This window comes from Tachypleus tridentatus, unplaced genomic scaffold (genome assembly GCF_004210375.1).
Source record: "Tachypleus tridentatus isolate NWPU-2018 unplaced genomic scaffold, ASM421037v1 Hic_cluster_2, whole genome shotgun sequence".
NCBI classification, from domain to species: Eukaryota; Metazoa; Arthropoda; class Merostomata; order Xiphosura; family Limulidae; genus Tachypleus; species Tachypleus tridentatus.
The window spans coordinates 51,926,868-51,941,342 of record NW_027467782.1 but is presented as its reverse complement, the minus strand read 5'-3'; the positions used below and the strand labels follow the sequence as shown (position 1 = coordinate 51,941,342).

Genomic DNA, 14,475 nt, shown 5'->3' with positions numbered 1-14,475 from the left:
ATGTTTATATTAGTCCGTGGGCATGAGGATTGTAATGTTTATATTAGTCCGTGGGCATGAGGATTGTAATGTTTATATTAGTCCGTGGTCATGAGGATTGTAGTGTTTATATTAGTCCGTGGTCATGAGGATCGTAGTGTTTATATTAGTCCATAGTCATGAGGATTATAATGTTTATATTAGTTCTTGGTCATGAGGATTGTAATGTTTCATAAAATGTAATTTTGTTTATACAATTACCAGAAGACCAATTTGTATATTAAAGAATTTCATGCCATCTGGTGACAATATATCCATCGGATCTATCATCCTTATTTAATAGATTCATGTGTGTTAATACCAATTAAATTTCCAGGTTGTACTAAAATGACGGTTTTGAGACTGGAAACTGTCTTACTTTTAGAATTTTGTATAAAATAATCTTGAGTTTTTAACATTGAACATTACACATGTGACAAATAATTATAAAGATATATGTAATTGTGGTGTTACTGGTTTTAGATTTACAAGTAATTTTGTAGAATACATTTTATGTTCATATCAGCCTGACATGCCAGGTGGTTAGGGAATTCAACTTGTAATTTGAGGGTCGTAGGTATGAATCACCCTCACACAAAACATGCTCGCTCTTTCAGCTGTTGGAGCATTATAGTCTAATGGACAATCTCACTATTTGTTAGTAAAAGAGCAGCCCAAAAGTAGGTGATAGGTTTGTGTTGACTAGCTGCCTTCCTTCTAGTTTCTTATTGCTAACTTAGAGATGGTTAATGCAGAGAGTCCTCAAGTAGCTTTGCAAAAACTTCAAAACAAAACAATTGTTATATTCCTTATTTATTTCTTTATTACCTTTCTAGCTCTATAGTTTTATAGGATAATGAAGATAAGAAATTAGTATTACTTATGGTATCATTAATAGCAGTATTATTCCCTTCTTGATGATAATTATTTTCACAATATTTCGATCAGTGAATTCTCTGGCCATCATCTGGATCTATATTATTCATTTTTGTATACATTACTATCCAAAAGCTTTTTTGTAAACTTATTAGCATTCAAACCCTTGAACCTTTGATCCAAATACAGTAACCACTTGGCTATCAGGAGGACATTTTGGAAGTATTTCTATTTTTTTAACTCAAGTATTCTTTCTTCTATTTTTTTTTTCAAAATACTGGGAATCATATGAGGCTTACATGTATGCTTTACTCACCGATATGGTTACTAGTCATTGTTATGTGTGGTGCTTCTTTAGTCCACCTTACTTTCCATCGTAGCTCCAATTTCTGGTCGAGGTGATCAACTTCCCGAGTGGGAAGTCCTCTTTGTACTTGAAGAACTCTACCCACTTCGTCTCCTTGATTAATGATGTGCCCATAACATCTGGTATACAACTGGTTAACAAATGAATGACACTACTAGAAATAACAACCAATAACATCATGAAGCTGCTCTTGTTCACTTTAACTGCTACATCCTTCCATCTAAATAGAAGGTATTACCAACGGAGGGAATGGCACGTTTGTTCTGTGGTAACATCAAGAAGATGGTACATCATTCCTGAACAGTATCAGCAGTCTTCAACCATTAATCCAGTTCACTATGGAATGCAAAAACTACAATGTACTACCATTCCTAGGTGTTCAAGTGGAAAGAGGTGCAATCTAACATCACTATCTTAAGTTCAAGTCACACTGTCCAGATACTGTTAAGAAAGGCACAATGAGATGTTACAGAATCATGAGAGTACCATCACACTGATAATATTATAAGAAAACAATAAATGTACGAGTTAACAGAGAATTTCCAGACAAATGAGTACCTAAAGGGTTTCATAGAACAGAAACACAGAGGACATACTGAATAACAGGCACAGCACAGATAGAAACTGTGTCACTTTCATATACCAGAAGACTATTAGAGAAGCTATAGATAATCTGTGGACAAAACAACATCAGGACCATCTACAAAAGTAATACAAAACTCCAAAGGAGAATGACCAAAGGCAGACCACCAACATCTAAGGAACAACTGTGTATATGACATTTCATGCAGCTGTGGTAGATCATACAAGGGAGAAACAGGTCAACCTTTGTCAACCATCTAAAATGAGATCAACAAGTCTGAAGTAACAGAACATGCATGGTGTGAGGGAAAACACAGACCAGAAGTCACTATCATCAACATGGAGCCACATTTGAAAATAGCTTTAACCCTCTGTTTCTAGGGAACTTAAATAGAAAAACTATTTATTATCATAAACATCTTTTGGTTGTTACATAAATTATGAAATGTAAATTTAATTAAATGTTTTTGTATTTCTTTCTCATTTTAATCTTATTAAAGTTCTTTAAAATTGTCTTTTTACATTTATAAGTGTCAGTAAAAGTTAGTTCTTTTCTTGACTATTTTATGTTTAAATTGTGTTAAAGTTACTTGTTTGAAACTGTTCATGACTATTTTATGTTTAAATTGTGTTAAAGTTACTTGTTTAAAACTTCTTACTTCAGTATATTTTGTAAAGTCTGTCTTTTCCATGACAAAGGTACAAAAGAATTCTATAAAAGACAGTTTTTAATTTCTTTCTTTAAACTGTACATTGTTCAAAAGTCACCATGTTGACAATTGTTTACTCATAATTTTAGTGTAATGTAATATATATTTTCTTAATATATACTTGCAGTTGTGGTAGATTTCAGTCAAAGGATTCTTTCATTATTTTAATTCTGATTGACTGAATTTAAAATTTCATTCATTCTTTCAATTTTGTTACATAATCAGTAACAATATCTTTCATCTTCATTCTCATAATGGGAAGATGTCTTATGTCATCCTCATTCTTATAATGGGAAGATGTCTTATGTCATCCTCATTCTTATAATAGGAAGACAATATCTTTGATCTTTATTATTATAATAGGAAGACAATATCTTTCATCTTCATTCTTATAATGGGAAGACAATATCTTTTATCTTCATCCTTATAATAGGAAGACAGAATCTCTGATCTTTATTATTATAATAGGAAGACAATATCTTTTATCTTCATCCTTATAATGGGAAGACAGTATATTTCATCATCATTCTTATAATGGGAAGACAATATCTTTTATCTTCATCCTTATAATGGGAAAACAATACCTCTTCATCTTCATTCTTATAATAGGAAGACAATATCTTTCATCTTTGTTCTTATAATAGGAAGACAGTATCTTTCATCTTCATCCTTATAATAGGAAGACAGTATATTTCATCTTCATCCTTATAATAGGAAGACAGTATCTTGCATCTTCATTCTTATAATGGGAAGACAATATGTTTCATCTTCATTCTTATAATGGGAAAACAGTACCTTTCATCTTTATTATTATAATGGGAAGATAATATCTTTCATCTTCGTCCTTATAAGAGGAAGACAATATCTTTCATCTTCATTCTTATAATAGGAAGACAATATCTTTCATCTTTGTTCTTATAATAGGAAGACAATATCTTTCATCTTTGTTCTTATAATAGGAAGACAGTATCTTTCATCTTCATCCTTATAATAGGAAGACAGTATATTTCATCTTCATCCTTATAATAGGAAGACAGTATCTTGCATCTTCATTCTTATAATGGGAAGACAATATGTTTCATCTTCATTTTTATAATGGGAAAACAGTACCTTTCATCTTTATTATTATAATGGGAAGATAATATCTTTCATCTTTGTCCTTATAATGGGAAGACAATATCTTTCATGTTCATTCTTTCAGTTCTGTGGCCATATTGATATTTTGTCTTCTTCATTCTTTTACATTTGATGGCCTGTAACTATAATGTGTTAATAGATTCTTATAGTTCAGTTGTTTTAACCCTTGTATGAATATAAAATGTAGTTATCCCTACTTAATTATTATATTGTATATTTCCCTTCATCTGTATACATTAGGTGGGTTGTAATTAATATTCTTCCATTGATACTTCTCACAACTTTCATACTGCGTTTAATGATTTTACTTATTCATTTTAGTGAACCTGACACTTGTAATTGTATTTCTGTCTTTCTTATAATGAAGCTGACAGACTAATTTTAGTATTTTCTGTTCTTTTCTCTAATAAATATAATGCTGTAAGTGTATTACGCTTTCTAATAAATCTGATAAATTGTTGTAAGTGTGAAACTGTTCTTTTTTCTGATAACTCTAATAGAATGTTGTAAGTGTGATACTGTTCCAGCTCCTTATAGTTCTCATTATTATATCTCAATATAATTATTGTCTTTTCCTTTTTATCATTCCAGTTATACCATAATTATTTCTCTTCACCTTTAGATGTCAAAATGGTTCGTCAGATGCCAAAGGTTGTCAGTTTCCAGCAGCCAACCATTGCAATTATTACATCCAAGTACTGCGAGAAGGTGGCTGTTGATTCGATGATAGAGAACAAGGAAGTGTATTTCAGGTATAAAACAGAAGGTAAGGTAGAAATCATAACTTTAAACAAATGATGGGTAATATACAATCCTGTTAAACTTACTGTACCTTTATAAAAGATTTGGTTGACCTGATGAAACAGTAAATGAAACCGTATTATTGTTTAATATTTAATATTGTTTAAAGTTTTTATTGGAGAAAAAACATTTCAGCTATTGTGACCATATTGTTAACATACAGTAAAGTAAAACACAAAGTGACCTTTATTGGAACACAGAGCTGTATCTTAACTCATAGGTTAATCAACACATACTTATATTTTCCAGTAAATAGATTCATTATGAACCACATATCTATAATTGTAAATGTACTTTTAATTTTGTCAGGTGAATCCCACGTCTATACACTTGGTGACATTGGGTCACATCGAGTCGTAGCTACTAAGTTACCTTGCGTTGGTCACGATCGTTCAGCTATGATCGCAGCTGGTAATACCACTACTCGACTATTAGGTAAGGTTATATTGTTGAAATCCTGCATTTGTAAACTAAGAGTACATATTGGATCTTGTTACAGTACTGTATGTGTGAATAAAATTGTGTTGAGGTCCTGTGTACTAACATGTGTAAACCAAGAGTACATATTGGATCTTGTTACAGTACTGTATGTGTGAATAAAAGTGTGTTGAAGTCCTCTGTACTAACATGTGTAAACCAAGAGTACATATTGGATCTTGTTACAGTACTGTATGTGTGAATAAAAGTGTGTTGAAATCCTCTGTACTAACATGTGTAAACCAAGAGTACATATTGGATCTTGTTACAGTACTGTATGTGTGAATAAAAGTGTGTTGAAATTCTCTGTACTAGCATGTGTAAACCAAGAGTACATATTGGATCTTGTTACAGTACTGTATGTGTGAATAAAAGTGTGTTGAAATCCTGCATGTGTAAACCAAGAGTACATATTGGGTCTTGTTACAGTACTGTATGTGTGAATAAAAGTGTGTTGAAATCCTCTCTACTAGCATGTGTAAACCAAGAGTACATATTTGATCTTGTTACAGTTCTGTATGTGTGAATAAAAGTGTGTTGAAATCCTGCATGTGTAAACCAAGAGTACATATTGATCTTGTTACAGTACTGTATGTGTGAATAAAAGTGTGTTGAAATCCTCTGTACTAGCATGTGTAAACCAAGAGTACATATTGGATCTTGTTACAGTACTGTATGTGTGAATAAAAGTGTGTTGAAATCCTCTGTACTAGCATGTGTAAACCAAGAGTACATATTGGATCTTGTTACAGTACTGTATGTGTGAATAAAAGTGTGTTGAAATCCTCTGTACTAACATGTGTAAACCAAGAGTACATATTGGATCTTGTTACAGTACTGTATGTGTGAATAAAAGTGTGTTGAAATCCTCTGTACTAACATGTGTAAACCAAGAGTACATATTGGATCTTGTTACAGTACTGTATGTGTGAATAAAAGTGTGTTGAAATCCTCTGTGCTAACATGTGTAAACCAAGAGTACATATTGGATCTTGTTACAGTACTGTATGTGTGAATAAAAGTGTGTTCAAGTCCTGTGTACTAACATGTGTAAACCAAGAGTACATATTAAATCTTGTTACAGTACTGTATGTGTGAATAAAAGTGTGTTGAAGTCCTCTGTACTAACATGTGTAAACCAAGAGTACATATTGGATCTTGTTACAGTACTGTATGTGTGAATAAAAGTGTGTTGAAATCCTCTGTACTAACATGTGTAAACCAAGAGTACATATTGGATCTTGTTACAGTACTGTATGTGTGAATAAAATTGTGTTGAAGTCCTGTGTACTAACATGTGTAAACCAAGAGTACATATTGGATCTTGTTACAGTACTGTATGTGTGAATAAAAGTGTGTTGAAATTCTCTGTACTAGCATGTGTAAACCAAGAGTACATATTGGATCTTGTTACAGTACTGTATGTGTGAATAAAAGTGTGTTGAAATCCTGCATGTGTAAACCAAGAGTACATATTGGATCTTGTTACAGTACTGTATGTGTGAATAAAAGTGTGTTGAAATCCTCTCTACTAGCATGTGTAAACCAAGAGTACATATTTGATCTTGTTACAGTTCTGTATGTGTGAATAAAAGTGTGTTGAAATCCTGCATGTGTAAACCAAGAGTACATATTGGATCTTGTTACAGTACTGTATGTGTGAATAAAAGTGTGTTGAAATCCTCTGTACTAGCATGTGTAAACCAAGAGTACATATTGGATCTTGTTACAGTACTGTATGTGTGAATAAAAGTGTGTTGAAATCCTCTGTACTAACATGTGTAAACCAAGAGTACATATTGGATCTTGTTACAGTACTGTATGTGTGAATAAAAGTGTGTTGAAATCCTCTGTACTAACATGTGTAAACCAAGAGTACATATTGGATCTTGTTACAGTACTGTATGTGTGAATAAAAGTGTGTTGAAATCCTCTGTGCTAACATGTAAACCAAGAGTACATATTGGATCTTGTTACAGTACTGTATGTGTGAATAAAAGTGTGTTCAAGTCCTGTGTACTAACATGTGTAAACCAAGAGTACATATTAAATCTTGTTACAGTACTGTATGTGTGAATAAAAGTGTGTTGAAATCCTGCATGTGTAAACCAAGAGTACATATTGGATCTTGTTATAGTACTGTATGTGTGAATAAAAGTGTGTTGAAATCCTGCATGTGTAAACCAAGAGTACATATTGGATCTTGTTACAGTACTGTATGTGTGAATAAAAGTGTGTTGAAATCCTCTGTACTAACATGTGTAAACCAAGAGTACATATTGTATCTTGTTACAGTACTGTATGTGTGAATAAAAGTGTGTTGATATCCTCTGTACTAACATGTGAAAACCAAGAGTACATATTGGATCTTGTTACAGTACTGTATGTGTGAATAAAGGTGTGTTGAAATCCTGCATGTGTAAACCAAGAGTACATATTGGATCTTGTTACAGTACTGTATGTGTGAATAAAAGTGTGTTGAAATCCTCTGTACTAGCATGTGTAAACCAAGAGTACATATTGGATCTTGTTACAGTACTGTATGTGTGAATAAAAGTGTGTTGAAATCCTGCATGTGTAAACCAAGAGTACATATTGGATCTTGTTACAGTACTGTATGTGTGAATAAAAGTGTGTTGAAATCCTCTGTACTAGCATGTGTAAACCAAGAGTACATATTGGATCTTGTTACAGTACTGTATGTGTGAATAAAAGTGTGTTCAAGTCCTGTGTACTAACATGTGTAAACCAAGAGTACATATTAAATCTTGTTACAGTACTGTATGTGTGAATAAAGTGTGTTGAAATCCTGCATGTGTAAACCAAGAGTACATATTGGATCTTGTTATAGTACTGTATGTGTGAATAAAAGTGTGTTGAAATCCTGCATGTGTAAACCAAGAGTACATATTGGGTCTTGTTACAGTACTGTATGTGTGAATAAAAGTGTGTTGAAATCCTCTGTACTAACATGTGTAAACCAAGAGTACATATTGGATCTTGTTACAGTACTGTATGTGTGAATAAAAGTGTGTTCAAGTCCTGTGTACTAACATGTGTAAACCAAGAGTACATATTAAATCTTGTTACAGTACTGTATGTGTGAATAAAAGTGTGTTGAAATCCTGCATGTGTAAACCAAGAGTACATATTGGATCTTGTTATAGTACTGTATGTGTGAATAAAAGTGTGTTGAAATCCTGCATGTGTAAACCAAGAGTACATATTGGATCTTGTTACAGTACTGTATGTGTGAATAAAAGTGTGTTGATATCCTCTGTACTAACATGTGTAAACCAAGAGTACATATTGGATCTTGTTACAGTACTGTATGTGTGAATAAAAGTGTGTTGAAATCCTGCATGTGTAAACCAAGAGTACATATTGGATCTTGTTACAGTACTGTATGTGTGAATAAAAGTGTGTTGAAATCCTCTGTACTAGCATGTGTAAACCAAGAGTACATATTGGATCTTGTTACAGTACTGTATGTGTGAATAAAAGTGTGTTGAAATCCTCTGTACTAGCATGTGTAAACCAAGAGTACATATTGGATCTTGTTACAGTACTGTATGTGTGAATAAAAGTGTGTTGAAATCCTGCATGTGTAAACCAAGAGTACATATTGGATCTTGTTACAGTACTGTATGTGTGAATAAAAGTGTGTTGAAATCCTCTGTACTAGCATGTGTAAACCAAGAGTACATATTGGATCTTGTTACAGTACTGTATGTGTGAATAAAAGTGTGTTGAAATCCTGCATGTGTAAACCAAGAGTACATATTGGATCTTGTTATAGTACTGTATGTGTGAATAAAAGTGTGTTGAAATCCTCTGTACTAACATGTGTAAACCAAGAGCACATATTGGATCTTGTTACAGTACTGTATGTGTGAATAAAAGTGTGTTGAAATCCTCTGTACTGACATGTGTAAACCAAGAGTACATATTGTATCTTGTTACAGTACTGTATGTGTGAATAAAAGTGTGTTGAAGTCCTTTGTACTAACATGTGTAAACCAAGAGTACATATTGGATCTTGTTACAGTACTGTATGTGTGAATAAAAGTGTGTTGAGGTCCTGTGTACTAACATGTGTAAACCAAGAGTACATATTAAATCTTGTTACAGTACTGTATGTGTGAATAAAAGTGTGTTCAAGTCCTGTGTACTAACATGTGTAAACCAAGAGTACATATTAAATCTTGTTACAGTACTGTATGTGTGAATAAAAGTGTGTTGAAATCCTCTGTACTAGCATGTGTAAACCAAGAGTACATATTGGATCTTGTTACAGTACTGTATGTGTGAATAAAAGTGTGTTGAAATCCTGCATGTAAAACCAAGAGTACATATTGGATCTTGTTACAGTACTGTATGTGTGAATAAAAGTGTGTTGAAATCCTCTGTACTAGCATGTGTAAACCAAGAGTACATATTGGATCTTGTTACAGTACTGTATGTGTGAATAAAAGTGTGTTGAAATCCTGCATGTGTAAACCAAGAGTACATATTGGATCTTGTTATAGTACTGTATGTGTGAATAAAAGTGTGTTGAAATCCTCTGTACTAACATGTGTAAACCAAGAGTACATATTGGATCTTGTTACAGTACTGTATGTGTGAATAAAAGTGTGTTGAAATCCTCTGTACTGACATGTGTAAACCAAGAGTACATATTGTATCTTGTTACAGTACTGTATGTGTGAATAAAAGTGTGTTGAAGTCCTTTGTACTAACATGTGTAAACCAAGAGTACATATTGGATCTTGTTACAGTACTGTATGTGTGAATAAAAGTGTGTTGAGGTCCTGTGTACTAACATGTGTAAACCAAGAGTACATATTAAATCTTGTTACAGTACTGTATGTGTGAATAAAAGTGTGTTGAAATCCTCTCTACTAGCATGTGTAAACCAAGAGTATATATTGGATCTTGTTACAGTTCTGTATGTGTGAATAAAAGTGTGTTGAAATCCTGCATGTGTAAACCAAGAGTACATATTGGATCTTGTTACAGTACTGTATGTGTGAATAAAAGTGTGTTGAAGTCCTGTGTACTGACATGTGTAAAAAATAATTTCTTTACATTTATATGATATTATGAAACTTTTAGGTACCTTTCAAAATGTTGAGTATGTTTTTCTTGTTGGAGTTGGTGGTGGAGTGCCTAATTACACAGACTATAAGAACCATGTACGATTAGGAGATGTGGTTGTGTCAGCACCGACAGAAGATCATAATTATATTTATGTATATTGTGAAAATAAGAAGTCTGTAGACGAACAGGGTTCAAGTTCTCCTGGTGGTTACAAAGTGAGAACCTGGTCTTCACCCAAGTACCAGTTGCAGAGGTACGCTCGGCTCGTGTGGCAACAGCAAAGCTCGAATGATCTGCAGTGGCAAAACTACATTGGAGAAGCACAGCAACTGTTGTTAGATCAAGAAATGGACTTTTCGAGACCACCGTCAGAGTCTGATAAACTTTTCATGTCTGTCGGAGGAGATAATGTGATAGAAGTCTCTCACCCTCAACCACCAACAGGAACAGAAGACCCACATGCATCAGTTTCACCAGTTGTTCACTTTGGTGTTGTTAGCTCTGGAAGGATGTCAGAAAGGCTTAGATTTGCTCATCAACATGGGATCAAAGCATATGATTCCGAGTTTGATGCAGTAGCCGAGTCTTTGTGTGGAAATCGTCAAGACAACTACATTTTCATTAGAGGCATCTCGGACTACAGAGATGGAACAGTAGGTAAAGTCTGGCAACCGTATGCTGCCCTGGTAGCAACAGCATTTATGAAGGCCATTATTAATTCCTTGGATTAGGAAACTGAATGTTTCCTGCTATATATTACTCTTTTCTGTTTAACTTAATGTCAATCAGTGAATATATTATTTAAATTTATTGATTTAAACCACCAGTTTATGTCACAAATTATTACCTGAAAAAACTTATTATTATTTTTCAAGTAATGTATGTGCTTTCATTTTTACTTTACTTTCATTGATTATTGAAAGTGATTGATTCATATCAACAAATGTAAGAATGTTTGTTTGTTGTTGCTTGTTTTACTATCTATCAATAGATTCCATAGTTACAAACTGTAAGCTCATTCTATAGTGACATCTAATACTGACATCTTCAAGTTGCTAAAATATCCTGTAGTTAGTTACTCAGAATATACAGTGATTTCAAAGACAGTTTCTGAATACTTTATACTTGAAAGTTATTTCAATATAAACTTAAAAACATCAACTCCAAACTCAGACAGAAATCAGGAACATTCCATAAAAAAATGTTTTCACAATAAGTTGTAATAGTTTTTAGTTGATCTCTTTTGTAACTGAAGACTTTTGGTTTGTGTCAGATCAAGACATATATTTACCTGCAATAAACAAATTTTACGAGTTAAAACAAACTTAGATTTGTTATACAGGATGCAGGTAATGAATAAAACTTACTCAGATATACAAGAAGCAGGTAATGAATGAAACTTACTCAGATATACAAGAAGCAGGTAATGAATGAAACTAACTCAGATATACAAGAAGCAGGTAATGAATGAAACTAACTCAGATATACAAGAAGCAGGTAATGAATGAAACTAACTCAGATATACAAGAAGCAGGTAATGAATGAAACTAACTCAGATATACAAGAAGCAGGTAATGAATGAAACTATCTTAGATTTGTTATACAGGAAGCAGGTAATGAATAAAACTAACTCAGATATACAGGATGCAGGTAATGAATAAAACTATCTTAGATTCATTATACAGGAAGCAGGTAATGAATAAAACTAACTCAGATATACAAGAAGCAGGTAATGAATAAAACTAACTCAGATATACAAGAAGCAGGTAATGAATGAAACTAACTCGGATATACAAGAAGCAGGTAATGAATGAAACTAACTCAGATATACAAGAAGCAGGTAATGAATGAAACTATCTTAGATATACAAGAAGCAAGTAATGAATGAAACTAACTCGGATATACAAGAAGCAGGTAATGAATAAAACTAACTCAGATATACAAGAAGCAGGTAATGAATGAAACTATCTTAGATTCGTTATACAGGAAGCAGGTAATCAACAATGAAAATTTTCTAACATAATTTTTAACAGTTTTCAGAGTGTTTTGTAAAATGTTGATTTAATGAATGAAGTTACTTTATATGATTAAACTTAGAAGATTTATAACTGGCTGAAAATGGTGTCTCTTCATCCTGTATAGTTTGTATTCAAAAGATTTATAACTGGCTGAGAATAGTGTCTCTTCATCCAGTGTAGTTTGTATTTAGAAGATTTATAACTGGCTGAGAATAGTGTCTCTTTATCCAGTATAGTTTGTATTTAGAAGATTTATAACTGGCTGAGAATAGTGTCTCTTCATCCTGTATAGTTTGTATTTAGAAGATTTATAACTGGCTGAGAATAGTGTCTCTTCATCCAGTATAGTTTGTATTCAGAAGATTTATAACTGGCTGAGAATAGTGTCTCTTCATCCAGTATAGTTTGTATTTAGAAGATTTATAACTGGCTGAGAATAGTGTCTCTTCATCCAGTATAGTTTGTATTTAGAAGATTTATAACTGGCTGAGAATAGTGTCTCTTCATCCAGTATAGTTTGTATTCAGAAGATTTATAACTGGCTGAGAATAGTGTCTCTTCATCCAGTGTAGTTTGTATTCAGAAGATTTATAACTGGCTGAGAATAGTGTCTCTTCATCCAGTGTAGTTTGTATTCAGAAGATTTATAACTGGCTGAGAATAGTGTCTCTTCATCCAGTATAGTTTGTATTCAGAAGATTTATAACTGGCTGAGAATAGTGTCTCTTCATCCTGTATAGTTTGTATTTAGAAGATTTATAACTGGCTGAGAATAGTGTCTCTTCATCCAGTGTAGTTTGTATTTAGAAGATTTATAACTGGCTGAGAATAGTGTCTCTTCATCCTGTATAGTTTGTATTCAGAAGATTTATAACTGGCTGAGAATAGTGTCTCTTCATCCTGTATAATTTGTATTCAGAAGATTTATAACTGGCTGAGAATAGTGTCTCTTCATCCTGTATAGTTTGTATCATTCTTCTAATATTAATTACACTTTGTCTACATTGTATCAAAGTTAATAAAATTAATTATTTTAAATTGAGTTTTTTATTATTTTTTATCTTCAAGAAAATGTACAGGGGCTTTCACAATTCATATGTTTATGTGTGTGTTCAAAAAACATATAATTTACTATTGTAAACATGACTTAACTATATTTGTACAGAAAACATGAAGGACAAATATATGTTATTATTACAATGAACAAGGGGTCAGCAACATTGTTATTATTACAATGACAGATTATATTTCTGTTTACTTTGTTCCTCACATGAACAAGGGGTCAGCAACGTGGTTATTGTTTACAATGACAGATTATATTTTTGTTTAGTTTGTTCCTCACATGAACAAGGGGTCAGTAACATTGTTATTATTACAATGACAGGTTATATTTCTGTTTACTTTGTTCCTCACATGAACAAGGGGTCAGCAACGTGGTTATTACTTACAATGACAGATTATATTTTTGTTTAGTTTGTTCCTTACATGAACAAGGGGTCAGTAACATTGTTATTATTACAATGACAGGTTATATTTCTGTTTACTTTGTTCCTCACATGAACAAGGGGTCAGCAACGTGGTTATTACTTACAATGACAGATTATATTTTTGTTTAGTTTGTTCTTCACATGAACAAGGGGTCAGTAACATTGTTATTATTACAATGACAGGTTATATTTCTGTTTACTTTGTTCCTCACATGAACAAGGGGTCAGCAACGTGGTTATTGCTTACAATGACAGATTATATTTTTGTTTAGTTTGTTCCTCACATGAACAAGGGGTCAGTAACATTGTTATTATTACAATGACAGGTTATATTTCTGTTTACTTTGTTCCTCACATGAACAAGGGGTCAGCAACGTGGTTATTACTTACAATGACAGATTATATTTTTGTTTAGTTTGTTCCTTACATGAACAAGGGGTCAGTAACATTGTTATTATTACAATGACAGGTTATATTTCTGTTTACTTTGTTCCTCACATGAACAAGGGGTCAGCAACGTGGTTATTGCTTACAATGACAGATTATATTTTTGTTTAGTTTGTAGCTCACATGAACAAGGGTCAGTAACATTGTTATTATTACAATGACAGGTTATATTTCTGTTTACTTTGTTCCTCACATGAACAAGGGGTCAGCAACGTGGTTATTACTTACAATGACAGATTATATTTTTGTTTAGTTTGTTCCTCATATGAACAAGGGGTCAGCAACATTGTTATTATTACAATGACAGGTTATATACATACGATAGATGTTTCTTTTCAAACTGATTGTATAGGTGTATAACACATATGTAAAGTCGTACACTACTATTGTTTCTAAACCTAATGCTAGAGTCTGGACTTTCTCCAATGTATCCACCTAAGGTATCGAGTTTTAAT

General features: G+C 32.7%; 1 protein-coding gene and 1 long non-coding RNA gene across 3 annotated transcripts in view; both read left to right on the top strand.

Moving 5' to 3' along the window:
• LOC143242390 (uncharacterized) overlaps nt 1-10,912 on the top strand; it is a 42,306-nt gene extending 31,394 nt beyond the window's left edge. For both annotated transcript variants that reach the window (XM_076485754.1, XM_076485753.1), the window contains 3 exons: nt 4,313-4,456; nt 4,801-4,926; nt 10,084-10,912. In XM_076485754.1, the coding sequence (XP_076341869.1) occupies nt 4,313-4,456; nt 4,801-4,926; nt 10,084-10,799 (986 nt within the window). In that variant the 3' untranslated portion in view covers nt 10,800-10,912. The remainder of the gene's footprint in view (nt 1-4,312; nt 4,457-4,800; nt 4,927-10,083) is intronic.
• A 262-nt stretch (nt 10,913-11,174) lies between these two features.
• LOC143242391 (uncharacterized) lies at nt 11,175-12,027 on the top strand. The gene is made up of 2 exons (XR_013022595.1): nt 11,175-11,639; nt 11,761-12,027. It is a non-coding gene; the product is annotated as an uncharacterized LOC143242391 (long non-coding RNA).
• Nucleotides 12,028-14,475: the final 2,448 nt, after the last annotated feature.